The sequence below is a fragment of the Rattus norvegicus genome, chromosome 11 (assembly GCF_036323735.1).
Source record: "Rattus norvegicus strain BN/NHsdMcwi chromosome 11, GRCr8, whole genome shotgun sequence".
In the NCBI taxonomy this organism is placed as follows: domain Eukaryota; kingdom Metazoa; phylum Chordata; class Mammalia; order Rodentia; family Muridae; genus Rattus; species Rattus norvegicus.
Window position 1 is genome coordinate 94,362,655 of NC_086029.1, and position 20,466 is coordinate 94,383,120.

General features: G+C 42.8%; 1 protein-coding gene across 9 annotated transcripts in view; it reads right to left on the bottom strand.

Annotated features, from left to right (window-relative positions):
* The window catches only part of Klhl24 (kelch-like family member 24), a 34,062-nt gene extending 14,631 nt beyond the window's left edge, over nucleotides 1-19,431 (bottom strand). The window contains exons 1-5 of one of the 9 annotated variants that reach the window (XM_063270472.1): nucleotides 19,290-19,431; nucleotides 13,941-14,003; nucleotides 13,351-13,458; nucleotides 8,755-9,735; nucleotides 46-230 (exon numbers count right to left, since the gene is read on the bottom strand). In XM_063270472.1, coding sequence (XP_063126542.1) covers nucleotides 46-230; nucleotides 8,755-9,674 — 1,105 coding nt within the window. In that variant the 5' untranslated portion in view covers nucleotides 9,675-9,735; nucleotides 13,351-13,458; nucleotides 13,941-14,003; nucleotides 19,290-19,431. Of the gene's footprint in view, nucleotides 1-45; nucleotides 231-8,754; nucleotides 9,736-13,350; nucleotides 13,459-13,940 lie in introns of all 9 variants that reach the window. The other 8 variants (XM_039088275.2, XM_063270473.1, XM_063270470.1 and 5 more) reach the window with 8 other exon arrangements.
* Between the last annotated feature and the right edge of the window lie 1,035 nt (nucleotides 19,432-20,466).

Consider the following 20,466-nt stretch of genomic DNA (forward strand, 5'->3'; position numbering starts at 1 on the left):
ACACTCAATTGAAAGTCGTAGCCTCTGCAATAATTTTGTATTTACCTGAAACAAGAATGTCATTCCTCAGTGCACAGACAGCATACTCTGATTTGGTAAATTCTGGAAGCTTGGCCAAGGACTTCCATTCTCCTGTTACTGGATCATAGCACTCAGTGTATGGAAGATTAAATCCTCCAACTCGTTCACAGCCTCCAACCACAACTATCACCTCTGAGTAGCCAGTAGACCTAAAATAATTATTATTAAGAATGCACAGATAACAGTTAGGTGATACATTAAAGCATAATCAAGACTGTTCAAAGCCCTAGCCCCACGACAGGCAGTTAAGTCTGTCCTGTGATGTGATGAACAGTGCCGGCTGCCTGTGACGCACTTTGACATCACTCAACAATGACATCACTATGCCACAGAAAATAGCCACAAGAATTTTCCTCTTAAAAGTTTTTAGGTTTAGATGCATGGGTGTTTGGCCTGCATGTAGGCACATGCACCATGCATGTGCTTGGTTCCTATGGAGGTCAAAGAATGGCATTGGATTCTGGATACCCTGGAACCAGAGTTAGGGGTAGCTATGAGTCACCATGTGGATGCTAGGAACCAATCCTTGGTCCCCTGCAAGAGTATCAAGTGCTCTTAACAAATGAGCCACCTTCCCAGCCTGACCCTGACAATAAACTCCTCCTCCTCCTGCTCCTCCTCCTCTCTCTTTTTCGTAAAGGAAATAGCTTCAATACATAGTCTGGGCTGGCTTAAACATCATGATCCTCCTGCCTAAGCCTGAGAATACAAGTGAGTGAGTGATGTGATTACAGCCACCAAACCTGGCCTTTCTGGTTGGTTGCTTGATTTAGATGCAGGGTCTCTCTATGTAACTCTGGCTAGCTGGGAACTCACTATGTACACCAGACTGTCTTGAGACACAGATCCACCAGACTCTGCTTTCTGAATGCTGAGATTAAAGGCAAGAGATAACACCCTGGCTTTTATAGGGTCTGAATACATTTTTTAAAGATTTATTTACTTTTTATTTATATGAGTACATTGTAGCTGTTTTCAGAGACACCAGAAGAGGGCATCCGATTCTATTACAGATGGTTGTGGTTGCTGGGAATTGAACTCAGAACCTCTGAAAGAGCAGTCAGTGTTCTTAACCACTGAGCCATCTCTCCGGCCCCAGGTTTTGACTTTTTAAACCTTTTGTTTTGTCATTGTACTAGGGTCTGAAACATAGTCACTGGGCTTTCAAGGCAAGAACAACTTTTCCTTATTGCTAGTTCTAAAAATAAAGCCAGCATCAATGTATTTAAGAGTATTTCTTCAGAAATAAGTTATTTTATTTGCAAGGTCCTCATGCTGTCCAGTTAGGGATATATGAAATCAAAGAAAATTAAAAAACGTCTGTAGGTTCCACCATTACAACATGCATGCATCCATTAAAAAAGGTGAGTATGAGACTTTAAACCTTAAGCAGCCTGAGAGTTCTCAATCTGTAAGATAGAACATTATCAATTCACTGCATTGTCTAAAGGCAGGATGGCCAGCCCTAGAAGAACTATGTAAATGATGAAGGAGCAGAAGAATAATCATAACCGCAGGAGTGAACACCCGCTCTAACCACTCAACTTATGTCTTAGCGATGTTGACTTGAACATTACAGAGTCTTTGGCAGGAAAATTTTTAATGTTGGGTGATTTTTCCAAGTTGCTGTTAGCTGAAAAAACCCATAGAGACTTGACTATAACATGCTGAGCCGGCAGCTTTAACAGATTTAATCTGCTAGATGATGCTTCTCCTTTCTCCTCTCTTTTTGTGTGGCTCTGGTTTTGAACCCAGGGCACACTAGGCAAGCTTTTGGCCTAACCTAAATTTTCACCAACCTAAACTTTCAGCCTGACTTGTTTTTCCTTCTTTCTTTTCTTTGTGGCGACAGGGCCTCACTACTGTTGCTGAGGCTAGCCTTGAGTTGTTGACATTGTCATCCTCTGGTCTCAGCCACCAGGCAGAACAGACACACACAGACTAGAAGAGAAGCAAGTGAACTGGTTTCTCATAGTCAATATTAGATCTGCCCCCAGACAACCTGATCTTCTTATCACTAAATTGGGCCAGGACACAGGAGTCTGTGTGCCAGAGCTTTCCACTGGGAACTACCCCAGGCAGGCGGCTTTTATAAGGAAAACAGACGTACAGTGACCAAGACTCACAAGGTTTACTTTTGTAAAGTAGCAATTATCTAAAAATCACTATGGGGAACTAATGGTAGATGTGCTTAAACACAGACACAATGACGCACGTGTGACTTAAGGTAAAAGTTCAGAGACAGCTTAAATCTGTATGCTGGACTACTGGATGTCATGATGTTGAAACTGGTTCACTACCAAAAGGATGAGGATGATCATCATGTAAATGGGTAGTAAATTCATGGTCATGGTGTCACATACTTCTAATCCCAGCTTTGGGAGGCCGCGGCGGGAGGCTCATAAGGAGGCAGCGCTCCACAGTGAGGCTGTGGACACGAGGTCAGGCTGCCTCTTAAGTCTTCGTGTTTAGACCCACAGTGCTGCTCTCAGCCTTGACGAAGGCTTTGCTGCTCTCAGCCTTGCAGCAGGCAGCAGGTTAAAGTGCTGGGAACAAGTGACTGCTAAGTGCAGGTCCCTGAATGAGACGATTGCCACCACACCCTTCCAGGAGCTGGAGAATGGGGACGAGTGTGACGCAGCTTGATTTTCTGGACACGCAATGGTTGCAGCAATAAGGAACACACAGCAGCTCCTCTGGTTATCTGTACAAGATTGGACTGTTCGACATTTCAGCATGGATGGAGGAGGGCCATAGGCTCCATGCTTCCCTGAGTTGTTTTGGCATCCATGACTGTCAGGGGAGAGAAAGTCACTTTCTTCAGTAGTAAGTCTTGGGTATGTCGACCAAGTGTCAGGTAACGCTCTCCCACATATGCTCTGAGCATACACAAAAGCAGAGGAGCTAGCTGGGTAGTTGGGGAGGGTAGCAGAAATGGGAGAGTAGAAGAGTAGGAAATGGGGTAGTGGATCATAATATGTATTTATAATATATATGATATATATATATATATATAAATAAACTGTCAAGGTAATAATAAAAACCACTAAGATAACAGGAGTAGGGAAATAACTTAGTTGCAGAGTAAGCACTGGGTTCTATCTCTAGTACCAAAAACAAAAGAAAAATATATCTTATAGCATCATGAGTTCCTCTTGCTCATAGATAAGCATTAGAGAAACCAGAAATGCTATATATGCAGGCTTTTCTCTTAAAGTGGAAGGGAAGTGCATACCTGTTTTCCACCCATAACGCTTAAGTGGATACTGTTATAACCTGGTGATCTTTTACCTATAGAGCCAGGCTTCACCAGAATCCTACAGACTCCCAAGCACTGTTTCTCAATCAACAGAACACATTCCTATAAAAGGGGTCCTATGTACTTACAAAAGAATTTACAACTATACTTATTACAAACCCTTCCCCACTAGATCCTTGTCGTGAACAGATTCTCAGTGAGCAGGACCCATCCTTATGGAAGAGACCACATGGACTTTGCGAAGGAGTTTTGATGTCCTAAGGATGCAAAGGAGTAGTTCATGTCCTAAGCTTTGTTGTGATAATTGTTACATGGGAACTTTTTTCCAAACTTGTACTGAGCTTAAATATATCAAAAATAAACTGATTGAGGTCACAACTCCTTGAACCAGCCCAGATAGCTAAGTCCTTCTTGACTCCTGCAGTGGTTTCTCGGCTGACAGTAGAGCTTGCAGGGACCCTTATAATATCTTGCTATTAGTAGTCACTACTGGTTGTTTGATCAGCTTAACATAGGTATGGTTTTCAGTTAACACTTTTTTTGCTTCGCTATTCAACTCCCTGTGGCCATAAAGTTCTCCTAAAATTGGCTGAAGTGGATACTCATTCTGAGTGACCAAACAATAATACACTACTGCCAACACTAGAGGCAGAGGCAAGTAGATCTCCGTGAGTTCAAGGTCAGCCTGGTTTACATCTCTAACTTTCAGGTCAGAGACACACAATGAGATCCTTTCTCAATAAAATAAAATGAAACAACAAAACCTAATCATGTCCTGTTCATAAAGAATACTATTCAAATCATGTCCTGTTCATGAAGAGTACTATTCAAATCATGTCCTGTTCATGAAGAGTACTACTCAAATGTTGCTTGAGAGAAGGAAACAGAGGTGGCTGGAGACGGCTAGTGCTTCAGAGCATGAGCTGGTCCTGCACAGGTCAGTTCCCAACATCTCTGTCAGGGTACTCAAGTGCCTAACTCCACCTCTCTGAAGCTAACGTTCTCTTCTGGCGACTTTGTGGACACTATACTTGTGTGCACATTTCTTGACAATAATTTAGGAAGCGTCTTTAATAAGACAAAAATGAAAGATCTTTATGTGTTTGTAGGATGTTATAAGGTGAAGGCAGGTGCAAGATAGAATGAGGCCTGTCACTGGATGAGAAGGAAGGATGGACGGAGAAAAGTTTGAGGGAAGAGAAGACTGGAACTGAAGGAGGGAGAGAAGCTGTGGAGAGAACATGGAGGCTGACATTAAGATTCCACTCTGTGTTACAGGTTGTTACGAATGTTCTTAAGGGATGGATGTGTACAGGGCTTTGTATGTTTAGGTGGGCAATTATATCTTATCAGTTGGGTCAGAGGTTATTGTGTTGTGTGTTCTTTCTTATGGAGGATTGAGTTTTGGAGAGTGTGGGGATGCCGCGGAGTTGGGATGTGTTTCTGGCAAGATATCAGCACATATCTTGGGGCACTATGGTGCGGGATCTAGTTGGGGTAAAAGACAGCCATTTTTTTTATAATTTTACAACAACGCATGGTCATACAGAACAGCTTCAAACACAATTTTACAACCAGTCCTAGAAAGTAGCATGGGCGAGGCCTTCAGTTAAGCCTCCAATACTGGCAATAAAAAAGGAAACCAAGGAACCGTTAAGTGGTAAAACCAAGGCAAGGAACAGTAATACCGTGTACCATCTGTTCAGAAAGGCAGGAGATGTGGCTACACACATATTTCTATACAAAGACTATTTCTAAAAGAAGTTAAAACCGGTAACAGAGGTATTATCTGAGAAGGAGTTCCAAGGATGGCCTAAGGGTCAGGTGGAGGGGAGGTTGATAACTTCCTGGAATGCAGGGAGTTGCAGTTCTTGCAAAATAACAAAGCCTCATGGGAAAGTAGAGTGGCCCATAGGCTTGTCTTATAAACCCCTGCAACGCATGGTTTGGGGGCATTCTCAGCTGGGAAACTGCAGAGAATGGTCCTGACCAAAGTCCATCCCTTGGTCAGCATTTAATATTTAATAAAACTTGCTTTAAATTTGGCTCAAAATAGTGGAGTTGGCTTTTCTGGAGTCTCAGGAGTAACAGGAAACCCTCAATGAATACTTTGTGTAAAGTGTCTGATCTCAAAGCGTTTAAACATGTAGTAATGGTGAATCATACAGCTCAGCTACATGGGAGAATGTCTTAGTTAAGACGCACTGGAACAGGCGTGTACACGTGCACTTAGATACACAGAGGCACAATGTTCATACACATAAAATAAAAATAAATTAGAAACCAGGGGCTGGAGACAGGCTTAGCAGCTCTGCGAACTTGCTGCTCTTTCAGAAGACCTGGGTTTGATTCCCTCAGGGTGACCTGGGTTTCAGCATCCACATGGCTGCTCATGCTGCCCATTACTCTAGTTCCAAGGGGATCCGATGCCCTCATGAGGCCACTGAGGGAACTGCACCCACATGGTGTACAGACAAGCATGCAGGCAAACCACCCACATAAAAAGTAAATCAGCACACACAGTGGCTGTCTTGGTGATCTTTTCATCACGCTTCGTTCACTTTGGTGGATCCTCCAACCTCAATCCTCTCCACTCAGCAGCTCCTCCCACTTTCATGCACTCTATTACTCTCCCCACACCCTGATGGAAACTCCTCTCCTCTCATGGCTCCCATTTGACTTTCATCAGCATACTGCACCTACTTCCACAAGAATGAACACATGCACGTGTTACAAGTTGGGACTCATGTATATAATTAACTGCTGGGCCTAACCGCAAGACAATGAACTTACAAACTCTTAGCTCTTCCTAGTGTTTAAACCCCCACACCTTAATTGGTCCCCCTAAGTATAAAACATTCTACCTGTCACAAGAATGTAGGTTTGGAAAAAATGAGTGACTTCCCTTTTGGAGCGATACTCTGTATGTAGAAAGTTCTAGAAAAGAGGATGATTATGCTGTCCTGAGGCTGTTCAGTTTTCTCAAGACAGTGAGGAACTTTGGGCTTCCCGCATGAATTATGACCCTTTAGCAAAAGCAAAAGGGGGCCTGGTGGCTCATGCCTGTATAACCCTATGCTAAAATCCCAGCACTTGGGAGGAAAAGGTGAGAATCTGTCAGTCTTAATTACAGTGAGACTTAACAAGGTAGTTCTGGCTGTCCTGGAACCTGCTACGTAGACCGGGCTGGCATACAGAGATCCTCCTGCCTCTGCCTCCCAAGTGCTGGGATTAAAGGTACACAGCACCACACCCAGGTTCATGTATTTATTAACATGTGTAAGTATGTGTGTGGTTAGGACATGGGTTAGGACATGTATTTATTAACGTGTGTAAGTATGTGTGTGGTTAGTACATGCTGTGGTGCGTACGTGGAGGCAGAGGACCATCTTTGGTACATGGGTTAGTACATGGGTTAGGACATGTATTTATTAACGTGTGTAAGTATGTGTGTGGTTAGGACATGAGTTAGGACATGTATTTATTAACGTGTGTAAGTATGTGTGTGGTTAGTACATGCCGTGGTACGTACGTGGAGGCAGAGGACCATCTTTGGTATTTGGCTCTCTCCTTCCAGCCCTGGGGTCCCAGCGCTTGAGTCCGGGTCCCCAGCTGAAGGTGCCTTAACCTGGTAAGAGATCCACCCTCTGGATACAGAATCCCCCAGCTCTGTCTGTCTGTCTTTTATGCATTCTGTACCGGAATACTGTATCGCACTTACTTCTTTTAAGCTTGGCCAGCAGGGGAGTTCTGCTATCTAGCTCTGCTCTGTGTAAAACCTGCCATGTAGACCATGTCACCTTGAACTCAAAGTGATCTTGTTTCTCTGCCTTTTCAGCTAAGGGTTACAGGCATGTGCCACCACATGTGGCTTTTGCTTTGGTTTGAGAAAGTCTTCTGTACTCGACTCTGAACTTGGTATACAGGGAGGATTCACTTCAGCTCCAGAGCCTTCCTTCCCCCGAGTGACGGGAGGGATTACAGATATGTTCTTCTATCCCAGGTTTACCTGGTGCTGGGGACCCAACCCAGGGTTTCAGGCATCCCAGTCAAGCCCTGAGCTACAGCCTCAGGCCCCTACTTCCTTTTTATCCACTTCTTTTATCAGGGACGAAGCTTGGTGGTAGACTGGTTTAATGCAGATTAGACATCAGCTTTAGGAGGGACACACAGGCTGTGGCAACGACACACTGGACAGAGCTCTTGCTGCCAAGTCTGACTCAATTCCTAGACTCACAAGGCAGGAGAACTGACTCCTGCAAGTTGTCCTCTGCTCTTGTAGCCACACATATATGCACACAGGAAAAAAAAAAGTGTTGCATTTAACAGTTTCACTAAATTCGGAGGAAAATTGGGGTAGAATAGAAAAATAAATGCTGTTTCCACAATAAGCTGATTATATCTAACAATGCTAACTGTATGGTTGAAATTGGGTTTCATGGTAAATTTTGTGTCATGCACTTTTACCATAATCAATAAAGAGTCTGTGTGAAGACACACCAGACATGCACACAGTGCACTTACATTTATGCAGTCAAAACATTCATACATACGAAAGACAGATAATGGGCTCATGAGATGGCTCACGGGTTAGGAACACTGGCTGTTCTTCCAGAGAACCTGGGTTCAATTCCCAGCACTCACACGGGGACTAACAACTGTCTTTAAGTCTAGTTCTGAAGAATTCAATGCCCTTTTTAGGCTTCTATGCGTAATGCATGTATATGGTATACAGATTTACTGCAGGCAAACAAACACTCATACACATAAAAATCTTATTGGAAAAGTAAATCTAGGCTGACAAGATGGCTCAGTGGGTAAAGGTGCTACCACATCAGCCTGGGCCCACTGTATCCCCAGAACCATGTAAAGGTAGGAGGAGAAAATAACTCCACACACATGCTGGGGAGTGGGCAGCCATACAGATACACCCTGCTAAATAAATCTATAATAATGATCTTAAATCATTATTAAGGCATATACATATTTATATTTTACATAAAGTACTTGGGAGGGAGAAGCAGGAGGATCAGGAGTTCAGTGTCAGTCTACATAAATTTTTAAGGCCAGCCTAAGCTACCTAATATATACACTTAAAATACAAAACACTAAAAACGTCATTGAAAGTTGAGACCAACATTAAGTACAGACTGGAAATGAAAGATTTACATAGTAGCTGCAGATAACCTTTAACTCTCATCCACCTGTCTGTGTGCTAGATTACAGGAATGTGCCACCATGCCCAGTTTATGTAGGTAAGTCCTCTGTAAACTAACCTACACCCCTAAACCACCAAATAAGCCTTCGACTGCGTATGTCTCGTCTAAGCCACACACTCAAATGAGTACACTGAGACTGAGGTCAGGAGTTTAAAATAACGTTACAACAACTGCACTTGTAAGGCACCTTCTCACCTGCGTGGCCTAGTCCTTGGGGACATCATTTCATTGCCAAGTATGTGGTACCGTCTTGCTTCGTGCAACAACTGGTAGCATTCAGGGGAATTCTGGATCAACTGGTCCACCTCAACTGTCTGAACAAAGTAGTTGGGGTGCAAGAGAGGAAGCCTGACATGCGTCAGGAGCTCATGGAGCAGCGGTCTTCGCAGATCAACCGCTCGGTAGACCCAGCGCATGACTGCCTCAAAAACCATCTCTTCCTTACCAATAACAAGTTCATCACTACAGATGTAATCAATAAGTTCATCTTTGTCAAGCTCGAGAAACTCTTCATGCTGGGACACATCCTCGAAAGTCTGCAATGCAAAGGTCTTGCACTTTGTGAAGAGTGTTTTGAGTGAGTGGGTGTCGGCGAAACGCTGGATTCCCAAGCAGTTGCAAGGATCAAGCTGCTCCTCTAAGAACTTGGCGCAAGCATCACGGAGAACACTTATCTGAAAGAGGCTGGAGGTTTCAAAGAGATACTGGACATTCTCCGTTGTGATCTTCACCTTCCCAGTATACACGTACTGCAAAAAGCACTCCATGGCTTCGGCTAAAATGCCGTTGATCTCAACCAGCATTTCTCGGCTCTCCCTGTGGTCATTACAGAACATGGCTCTGAAGTAGCTGCTACAGGCTGAGAGGACAGCTCGATGGCACGGGAACTCTTTGCCTTCCACACAGATAATAACATCTGTGAATAAGCGGCTGTCTCGGAACTCATTAAATATCTGGAGGATGTTTTCAGCATGGGATGATCCTGAAGAGAAGTCAAAATACTCATGACCTGTCAGAGATTTGGGGTCCATTTCAAAAACTTTACGCTTGGTTGCTGGGGAATCACGCACCCCAAGATCCTCTCTGTTTAATCTGCGTCCCAATATTAGTACCATTGTTACATCAGTTGACTATATAATTGTTGAGAAATGGCTCCGAGGGATCTTCTTTATGTAGCTAAAAACAAAATAAAAATATTTAGACAATTTCATTTTTTGAATATATATGTCACATGATTATTATGTTCTACAATATATATTAGCTCATTTTAATAAAACTGATAAAAATTTCCATTTGCAGGATTAGAACATAAGAGTTACTTTGCAGTATCCTAGTGTATCCGTCTGTATGTAGTCTTGGCTGGCCTGCTGGAGTTCTCTATGTAGATCAGACTAGTCTTGAACACCTTACATAGATAAGCATGACCTTGAACTCGAGTGGTCCTCAGCTCAAAGGGTTAAACACTGTCTTCCTAATGCTCAGTGTCCACCTGTCCTACATGGCACAGAGAAAAGAGCATGCAGAACTGCCCTCGCATCCGTTAGCTCTGGTTTTGGCTTATCTGAAACAAGGTCTTCCTTACATAGCTCAGGACGGTCTGGAACTCCTCCTGCCTCAGTCTCCTGGGAGCTGTGAGTTACAGGCACACCCCACAGGCATGGCTTACAGCCAGAATCTTAACATAAACAATTATTATCTTAGTATACCAATGCTAGAATTTACCTATCATTGTACTTTTAAAATACGTAAACTGTATGACCAGCCTTATTTTCCACCATTTTCTCAAAGAAATAATCAGGAATTTGTGGAATAATTTATTTACAGAGATGTTCAGTGTTATATTAACAGAAAATACTTAAAGCAAACCAAAGGCCCTTAACTAAACCTCAGTATATCTTTAGATAGTTTAGAATATTTCATTACAGAGATGAATGGGACATAGCTCAGTTGGTAGAGTGTTTGCCTAGTATGCATGAAGCCTTGGGATTGGTATCACATAAACCATGGTATATATTTGGAAACTCAAGAGTTCAAGGTCATGGTTGGCTATGTAGTGAGTTCAAGGCCAGCCAAGGTTACCTAAGTAAAACCCTGTCTTAAAAGAACAGAAAAGAACTTCTTCAGTGGAGTGACTAAATCCTTTCGTTACTCTCTGAGGGATTGGGACATGTTTCTTAGTTACAGATGGGAGCAGTTAAGACAGCTCCGTGGGTTAGGTCCTTGTCCACATGCCTGATAACCTGAGTTAGATGCCCAGAACCAATGCAGGGGGAGAGAATTGGCTCCTGTAACTCATTTCTGACATCCAGATACATTCTGTGGCACATGTGTGCCTTCAGCATAGTAAACAAACAACACAGGACTGTGGCGATCAAGAGCAGGGTCTGACCAACGCTGTATTTAACACTGTAACGCAGTACGACCTACTTACTATGGAGGTTTGGAGAAAACTGTATTCGTTAGGGTTACTATTGCTATGATAAGCACCATGACCAAAAGCAGGTTGAGGAGGAAAAGGTTTATTTCTGCTTGAAACTCTCAGGGTTACACTCCATCACTGAGGAAGTCGGGGCAGGAACTTGAGGGGGACTGAAGCAGAGGCCATAAAGTACTGTTTCCTGGCTTGTATCCCATGTCATGCCCACTGCTTTCTTATGCAACCCAGCACCACTTGTCCTGCCAGGGATGGTGCTGCCCCCATGTGGTCTGGGTCCACCTATGGCAATCATCAAAAATGTATCCTACAGATTCAACTACAAGCAACTCAATGGAGGCATTTTCTCAACTGAAGTTCCCCAAATAACTCTTGCTTGTGTCAAGTTGAAAAACAACGACAAAACTCCCCAAACAAAAAAACCAACCAGCACAAAAACAGGTAATAAACAAACACCTCTGCCTCCTTCTTTCTATCCTTAGGTGGGTTAATATTGTAATCCACTTTATCTGGGGGAGGGGCTTAAAACAGGCTATCTTGCTAATACATCCAGTCTTTAGAAGAGTTCAATAGAGCAAAAACCATGAAATGACAATATGCAGTAGCATAAACAGAATGCCAAATTAGATTCCTCTCTAACCTAAATTTTTAGCACTTAATAGTCCTAAAATAACTAAAGAATATAATGTTCTTTGATGTCCTCTAAGAATGAGGACGGCGAGGTCCAGATCAACAAGCATGGAGGTATAAGCCTGCAAGCATGGCATCCTGTGGCATCCTGTAGGCATCCTGTAGGCATCCTGTAGGCATCCTGTGGCATCCTGTGGCATCCTGTGGCAGTGGCAGGTGCTGAGTCCTGCACGGCCATGGAATGGTTCTCTGCCCCTGGTACAGAGTCAGCAAGACTTGGGTCTCCATGAGGCTTGTTTGTATAATAATGTACATATTTTCATATCCCTCCTTTGGGGAATGTTCTTCCTGTTATGGTTAGTGACTCCATGATAATTAGAAACAGCATGAGTTCAGGAGCTGAGAATGTGTTCCTCAGCAAAATGGTAAATGCTGTGACCTTCAGGATAGCCTGTAAGTCTGTGGGAAAGAACTCTGAAACATGAGTTCAAGAATGTATAATTTCTCAACTATGCAAAATATAAGGATGCAATATAAATTGTATGAGGGGCTTCATGAACCTAAAAGAACAAAGGCAGGACACTAATGAACCAGCTTATCAGAAAGATTTCTGAGTTCAAGGTCAGCCTGGGACAGATAGAATTTAGGTCCAGGGGTGGTGGGAATGGTAATCTCAGACCTGGATCCTACCTTGCTAGCTTATTGTCTACGCTTAAAAAGGCAGGCAGATTTCTAAATACATTTGCTATGTTAGAAAAAATGTACTTTCTGTCTTTTTCTAAGAACCAAGGGGCTACGACCATAAAATGCTGATTTGAGGGATAATCAAAAGGGTCCCTAGGTAAATGACTGAATTGTTATGTAAATAATGAAGACGGGGCTTGGTATGCAAGAGGTTAGCTGTCTGGAAAGCCAGTTCAAACAGAACACAGAGCTGTCAGGTTGCACCCACGACTGACTTCAAGCTGTTCTTTTGCTGCTCCCAAACACCCCTTTCTCACTCCCAACCAAGCTGAGGCTGGTCCCTGGCAGGCATGAGCATCACAAGTTCAAGGTCATCCTGAGCTAGAGAGTGAGTTCTATACTAGCTTGGGATACATGAGACCCTGTCTCAAAACAAACATACACAGAAAAAGGGTTATGACAGGGAAAGGAATTCATATTTGAATCTTCACTAGACTAGATTCAAATTATGGTTAAATTAGTTAAGTCAGGTGTCCCAAATCAAGCATCCAAAAAAACAAGGACGTATTCTTTGTATTAGCTTACCTAGTTTATCATCATCATTATCATCACCTCTGTATTTCAGGATCAAAAAATTCACATAAACAATTAGGACCTTAATTAGTGATATGACTACTGGTGTTGACAACAGAAACCTCTCGAAGATGGGCATGTCAATGTATGCCTACAATGTTAGCCCTGATGAGTCAGAGGAAGATGGCTGAAGGTCTGAGGCCAGCCTGACTTAGAATCTATTGTCTAAAAATCAAAACAAATCACTCAAACCAACCAACCAGCCTTAAGACAACAAAACCACCTTAAGAAAAAAAACCCCTCACCGACCAGACCTTGTGGGCTCCATACACATTTGAACTTCCTTGACACCTATAGGAAAACATGTGCCTGCTTTCTGTAGCTAGGCCAATGTATGGAATTATTAGGTAAATTTGGGAACATAGAGGTTGATTAAAACTTGCTTCTTGTTAGGCAGTGGTGGCACTCACCTTTAATCCCAGCACTTGGTGGGCAGAGGCAGGTGGATCTCTGAGTTTGAGGCCAGCCTGGTCTACAGAGCAAGTTCCAAGACAACCATGCGTACATGAAAACTTTGTCTCAAAAACAAAAACAAAACTAAAATTACAAAAGATCAAAATAGAACAAAGAACCCCTTGCTATCTCTGAGCTTTCTAAGAACACTCCATCAACCAGCCTTCCACAACAGAACCAAATACAAATTCTTACTACTTGTCACAGGGTAAATGATTTGCAGAGTCATTTTACAGTATGATATGCTTTCAAAGTTTAACTTTCAGTCTTCCATATATAACTAACCAGTCATCGTTTTCCCATTTCTACAAATAAAGTTTTACTTATCTATTGTTTTTACAAATAAACTAGCACTAGTTAAAAACGTAGCCCCATTTCCTGAGTGCTGGGATTACAAGTGTGCCTCAGCACACAGCACACAGCCTGAGTCTGTCTTAGACAGAACTGGCCACTGTTATTCACACCAGCACCAAATGACCCCAGGTTAGAGAAACGAAATGGTTTAAACTAGTAATGATGTTTACACAGCCAACAAATATAAATATACCTTCTCAGCATTTGTTTGACCAAAGCCCCAGGCAAAGTACTCAGGTTATTTAAATTTTCACACCTAAAATAGAGAACAGTGACATGTAAATCAGATGCTATCAGCTCAAGTGCATTAGTAAGAAATGGTTAAGCTAAATTTGATGGTGAGATGAAAAGTGTACCCGGTTATAATTCCACTTTGACTTTTTTTTTTTTTAAAAAAAGATCTGTTTATTTATCTTATGAGTACACTGTCACTGTCTTCAACACACAAGGTGAGGATTCCATTACAGATGGTTGTGAGCCACCATGTGGTTGCTGGGATTTGAACTCAGGACCTCTGGAAGAGCAATCAGTGCTCTTAACCGCTGAGCCACCTCTCCAGCCCCACTTTGACTATTTTAAGAATGCCTACAAACTACATTTCATTCAGATTTGATAGACTTAAGTTACTCTAAGAGTTGATGTGTTAAGTTTAGTCAGATTCAAAGTTGATATCAAAACCAAACATGACCAAAGTTTATTCATTCTGTACTACACATAACTATGGAATCAATTTGAGAAGTCTCAGAGTCAAAAAAAGAAAAAAACAGAGAAAAGCCTCACCTACTTTTAAGCCTTTATCATATACATCTTTATATAAAACCTTCAAACTTATCAAATAACTGTAATACATAATCCTTCTGTTTTACTGTGCCTTATAATGTCTACACAACTAATTCAGCACAATCTCTCTCTGTGAGCTATTGTGCATGCGTATCTGGGTGTGTGTGTGTATGTGTACAAGTGTCATGCATGCATGTGTTTATGTGTAAATGTACATGTTTGTGTGTTTGTGTGTAGGAGATGGAGAAGAATGTTTAAATGTACACACCAGGATTTAGAGTAGTACATAGAATAGCAATGACATTTAACTTCAACTGGTTGGTTCTGGTGTCTGATCTGTAAAGAGAACTTGTACATTCTTAAGTTTAGGCAGATTCAAAAGTCGATATTAAAACCAAATATAAGTAACCAACTTAAAACAAAACAAAAAACCCAAAATACCTATATTTACATCTTTATACCCAGAGTAAGCTAAGATTAGGACATGAATATTATCTTATATATTTCCTTACTTTCATTAGGCAGTCTAATTTATAATTTAGGTGTATACTTGATGAAGAATATTGGATCTTGGTAAGTCAGGCGATGGTTAGTCCTACCTAAGTAAGTATTCTTTACCAGTCCTTAGTAAGAGAGTCTCACTACTGTCTTGACACCAGGGTAGTAAAGGTTAGTTCCGAAATCAATTTTAGATAGTATAGGGTTGGCTAAGACTAGAATCAAACAAGAACCCAAGATTAACACTAAAACGGATCCAAATTCTCAGCATTTCTGTAGCAGAAATCTCAAGCACAAATGCGAACAGAGCCTCTCATTCTGTGTTTGGTGTAGAATTATACCCCTGGAAATAGAAAACAACTCGTCCAGCATTTTCTGCAGGACTTTTAAGTAATACTTATGCTTTTTCCTTTCCTTTTTTTAAAAAAAGATTTATTTATTTATTGTATGTATGTGAGTACCCTGTCATACTGCCCTAAGACAGACCAGAAGAGGGCATCAGAGCCCATAACAGATGGTTGTGAGCCACCATGTGGGTGCTGGGATTTGAACTCAGGACCTCTGGAAGAGCAGTCAGTGTTCTTAACCACTGAGCCATCTTTCCAGCCCACTTTTTTCTTTTCTTTAAATTGTTATTTGGTTTCTGTTTGAGACAGGGTTTCTCTAAGTAGCCCTGGAACCAGGATACCTGGTGTAAACCAGGCTGGCCTATAACATACAGAGATCTGCTTGCCTTTGGGATTAAAGGTACAGAATGACTACTCAGGTAATCCTGAAGATCTGACGAGGTAAAGTGCAGGAAACAGAGGTGGTCAAGGTACAAAGGCAGGAAGCGCTATATAAGGTATGGTTTACAATCTAGCAACACAAAAGCTTTGTTTTCCTTTAAAAGAATCCTCTACAAAGAGGCTACAGACATACAGTATGGACCAACGAGGGCCTTACAAAGATGAGAACACAAAAAATAAATGGCATTGTGCTATTATAGTCCCTAACAATGTGCCAACCATCCATGCTGTCATACTCCACACTACATTTTATCAAACTGAACCACGGATAAAGCAAAAAACAAGAAAGGGTTAATTAGGAGACGCATCTTTAAAGACCTAATGATAATGTATAACAATGGTAGCACACGCTTCCAATGGACTAAATCTTTTACAAAAGTACTATGCTAAACCAAGCAGGCTTTTACATATTTGTATACATTTTACAAGGTTATATAAAATATGAAACTTATATAAGATATAAAAATTTACAAAAATATATAAATTTCAGGCATTTTTACGGCCTGAAAAGGCTTTGCCTGACTTATGCTCTTTACTAGACCTGGCATGGAACAATTCTATCCACACCCATATCCTTACTGCATTTTTATGTAAAAATAAAAGGCCTAGCAAAACAAGAAAGAGAACACTGGCAACTTCAGCTCTCTCGAAGCTGAAGCAGGAGGACCACTGTGAATCAGAGACTATTCTAAGTTACATAGCAAGCACCAGGTCAGCCAGGACTATAAAACAAGTTCCTGCTATGAATGAGAGGAAGAAACAGAATTCTGACAGTTACTTTTCTGCTACCAAAACTAGTTTTGGCTTATTACAACAAAACCAGCTACGGTGCCTATAAAATGACCTGTGACCTGGGATTCTAAATGGCCTTTTAATATACAAAAACACGTGGAAGTCAATGATTTTTATTCAGAAATATTTTTAGAAATGCCAACAAAATCTAATCCCTTTGGTTTGAGACAGAGTCTTCCTGTATAGTTCAGACTTGGTGAAAACTCCAGATCCCACCCCAGTTATAGGCAATATAGGGTTTTCAGTAATAGGGTTTTCATTCTCTTTAGCCACCTAAGGAGAACTCAGTGGTTAACATGTGTGAAGGTCCTGGGTTCAGTCCTCAGTATTGGGGGGGGGGGGGCGAGAGAGACAGAGAGACCGAGTGCATGCGCAAGCACGTGTTGTCCTGGAAGAATTACAACTCTTGAAGGTAATTAGCTATTCTGTTGTTGGCCCCCCACCCCCCAAGTCTGTGTTGCCCAGGCTGGTCTTGAACTCCTTAGTCTCTCAAATAACTGGAACTACCCACAGGGGATTCAGCTTGTTGAGCTTATGGGAGTATTTATAGCGTGAAGAACAGAACTGTTAAAAACATCCAGCTGTCTAGTATCATTGTTGCAGTCACAACAGAAATGAAATCATTTTTTGTATAAATGCTTCTGAGGACATTTCATTGACATTTTTTTCATTACTGAGTCCACACCTACATATTTGATAAGAGAGCTGTCCTAAAATTTCCAGGTAAGAGTAAAGTACATACAAGAATAAATACTGCAACATATTTGCTAAGTATTTATTTTCCAAAGGCTTGACCTCTGACTCTTAATGAAACGGCAGGAAAACAAGGAAGTTAAAAGAGCACACTGAAAAAGCATTAAGGTTTTAGCAATCTGGAAGAGAGCCAGGAAAGTCTAAGATATAACCGATAGCTCTCAGAATATTGTTTTCTTCTTCCTGTTTAGAGGCTAGGTCACAGGCTTTGTTTAAAGAAACTCGACTTATCAAATGGTAGTTTGTATTAAAGCATACTGGATTGCATTTGTATATATGTACATATAATATATATATTATGTATGTATATATTAAGATCTACTTAATAACCTCAGTATACCAGTGACTATGTGTTCTGACCAGCCGGCTTCTTATTTTAACACAGTCATCAGTACTTGAATTTTTAAGAGGGGCTGGAGCGATGATTTAGCAGTGCTCTTGCACAGGACCCAGGTTTGGATCCCAGCACCAACAAGGCAGCTGACAACCTGAGCCATCTAGAACTTCAGTTCCAGGAAATCTGACCTCTCTTCTGGCCTTTTTTGACACCAAATGCAGGTGTTGGATACAGGCTGGTGAAACACCCACACGGAATCTTTTAAAAGTATATTAAGGCTGTGTACCAGTAATACCTGCTTCACTTTGGAAGCTCAACTTTTCTGCGATAAAATGACAAAATCTAACTGCACCCTGAGCTGAAGAGCTTTGGAAAACCACCTTTAATATCCTCTGGCTGGAAATGACTGGGCTTTCAGTGATCTTAATGTACAGTTTTCCAATCACACCTTCAACTCACTTCTCAGAAACATCTGAACTCTCTGGAAGACTAATATAATACACTAAACTGTGTGCGCTGGAAATCTCCAATCAGGGGAAACTAAGAAAGCTCACTTAAAAATCCAAAACCAAAAAACTTTTAGGTGAATAACCTCAAATTATCTTTTTTTTTTTTTTAAAGGTAAAAGCCACTGTTTAAATCTTAAGTAGCAAGGGTTGGATATCAAATCCTAATAAAGAAAAACAAAACACCAAACCGTTATCAACCACCTGCCAGATGTCAGCTGAGAACACTAACAGAAAAAAAAAAAAAAACTGACTTATGACTAAAATCCGGTAGAGCTGAAGCTGAAGCTTCTCCAACGTGGCCCTGTGGTTCACCAAAGGCTGGACAGAGCAGGCAAGGGCAAGTTCGCAGCACCTCACTTTGAGCGCTGTCCAGTCACTGCACGCTCTATGCCAGCAACTCCGGGTTAGCCCCCTGCTTCCGCGGGGCACGCCCCCTCCTACCCACCCCCCCCCGCCCCCCCACTCCCCGCTGCTCCCCTCTGACTGCACCCGCGTCCTCCAGGTCACCTTCAGGCGAGGGCGGGACTGCCCGGCACGAGCCACCCACCTACCATCCCCTGCCAATAAAAACGCGGAACCCGCCGGACCATCCCGACTGCAGCGCCCAATCCCGGCCGCTCGAATGATCTTGGCCTCCGGTTTTCAGGATTTGGGGGCGGGAACATTGGGAACTAAAATAAGCAAAGGCCCACGGAGAAGGAAGCGGGCAGCCGGGAGGGGGCTCCCCCGGGACCGCCCGAGGCCGTGCTCCCGGTAAACAAAGGCTCAGCGGGGGCGGGTAACGGTCAGGTGACCACGCCCCGCGTGTTTCGCAACCCCGCAGGCTGCTGTGGCCCCAGCACCCCGATCCTTATCCGTGCTCCGCGACAGCACCCACGGACACCCAACGGAAACGTCAGGTCCCAGGCCGTAGCACTCCAGACGCTTCTACCCGAAACCCATCGCTGCTGCGGGGCTCCTTCCTGCCCGGTCCCCACGCCAGAGGCCGCACCGGGTTTCTGGCAGCCCCGGGCCTCGCCTCCCTCCCGCCGGTGCGGGGGATCAGCGCCGCAGTCGCAAGCCGCCTAAAGCGGCCACCCTGGTACCTCTCGGCGCAGGCTGGAAGCGGCACGAGCGGCGACCCCCGCGGTCCCTGCAGCGCCGCTGTCTCCTGGAGCCACCACCAGTCTCGCTCATAACAAAGGAAACATGTGACCGTCGGGCCAAAACACTTAGCGTCACCCACCCTTGGCCAATGGGGGGGGGGAGGCAGTCCCCCTTCCCGGAGCACCTTGGGAGATGTAGTTCTTACTGCCAGTGGGCTCTCAAGCCACCTAGGTTCCGCTAGAGGGCGAAACCCAACCCCCGGCTGCTAATTCCAAACATTTATTTAAGGTAGAATCAGGTTAAAGGAATGCATCTTGACCAAGGCCCGAGTGGTATGTTGATTATCTTCAAAGAGCCCTTTACATCCCAAAGTCAAAGCACAAGACCAGGACTTAGCCGACCTTAGAGCTTGGAATTAGGCTTGTTTGTTTTAATTAACACTTTCTAACATACTTGAGAAATCAGAGGGCCTGAGAGGTGGAATGTACTAGAAAGAAGCCTGGCTTCTAGTATAGTGTAGAGTATGCTTTCTTTGTAAATCTGTCAAGGTCGCTATTAGAGCCTACGTCACCTTTTTTGTCTTAATCTGACCCAGGAGTCGAACAAAAATTGTAACAAACCTTTATTTTCCGAGGCACATGGAATCTTTTTCAAGACGTTTTGTTTCTAGGAGATTCCTTTTCAAGGGTGATCGTCCTCTACTCTTGAAACAGTTTGAAAAGAAAAAAGAAAGAAAAAAGAAAACGTTTGGTTAGTTCTGGCTTCTGATAAAAGTTACCATGTATTTCTTCCGTCTGCAGGTCATTAAGACAGCTGTGCCTCAGTTAAAAGGAAGGTGTGTTGCCACAAGGTAGAGGTATGAGGAGCGTTAACAGGCAGGCCATTTGATAAGCTTTTAGGCCTCCTTTACTGTCCTAATTACCTTTAAAAATGCCTATTGCGTACTTCCTGTAGGAGGGGAAACTTTTCTTTGACTTTTCTAAAGCTCACGGCTAGGCCCGCAATAAAACTGCTTGCCACACTGGCTTGACCAGTTGGTGCTATCAGCTTTGAGAATCCTTACCTTTGGTTGTATCTTGTCAAGACAAGATGTATTTTCATATTCTCTCCTCACTTCCCTTCCGCTTCTCCCCTTCTCCCCCCTCCTCCCTTCTTTTTCCTTCCTCTCCCTTCTCT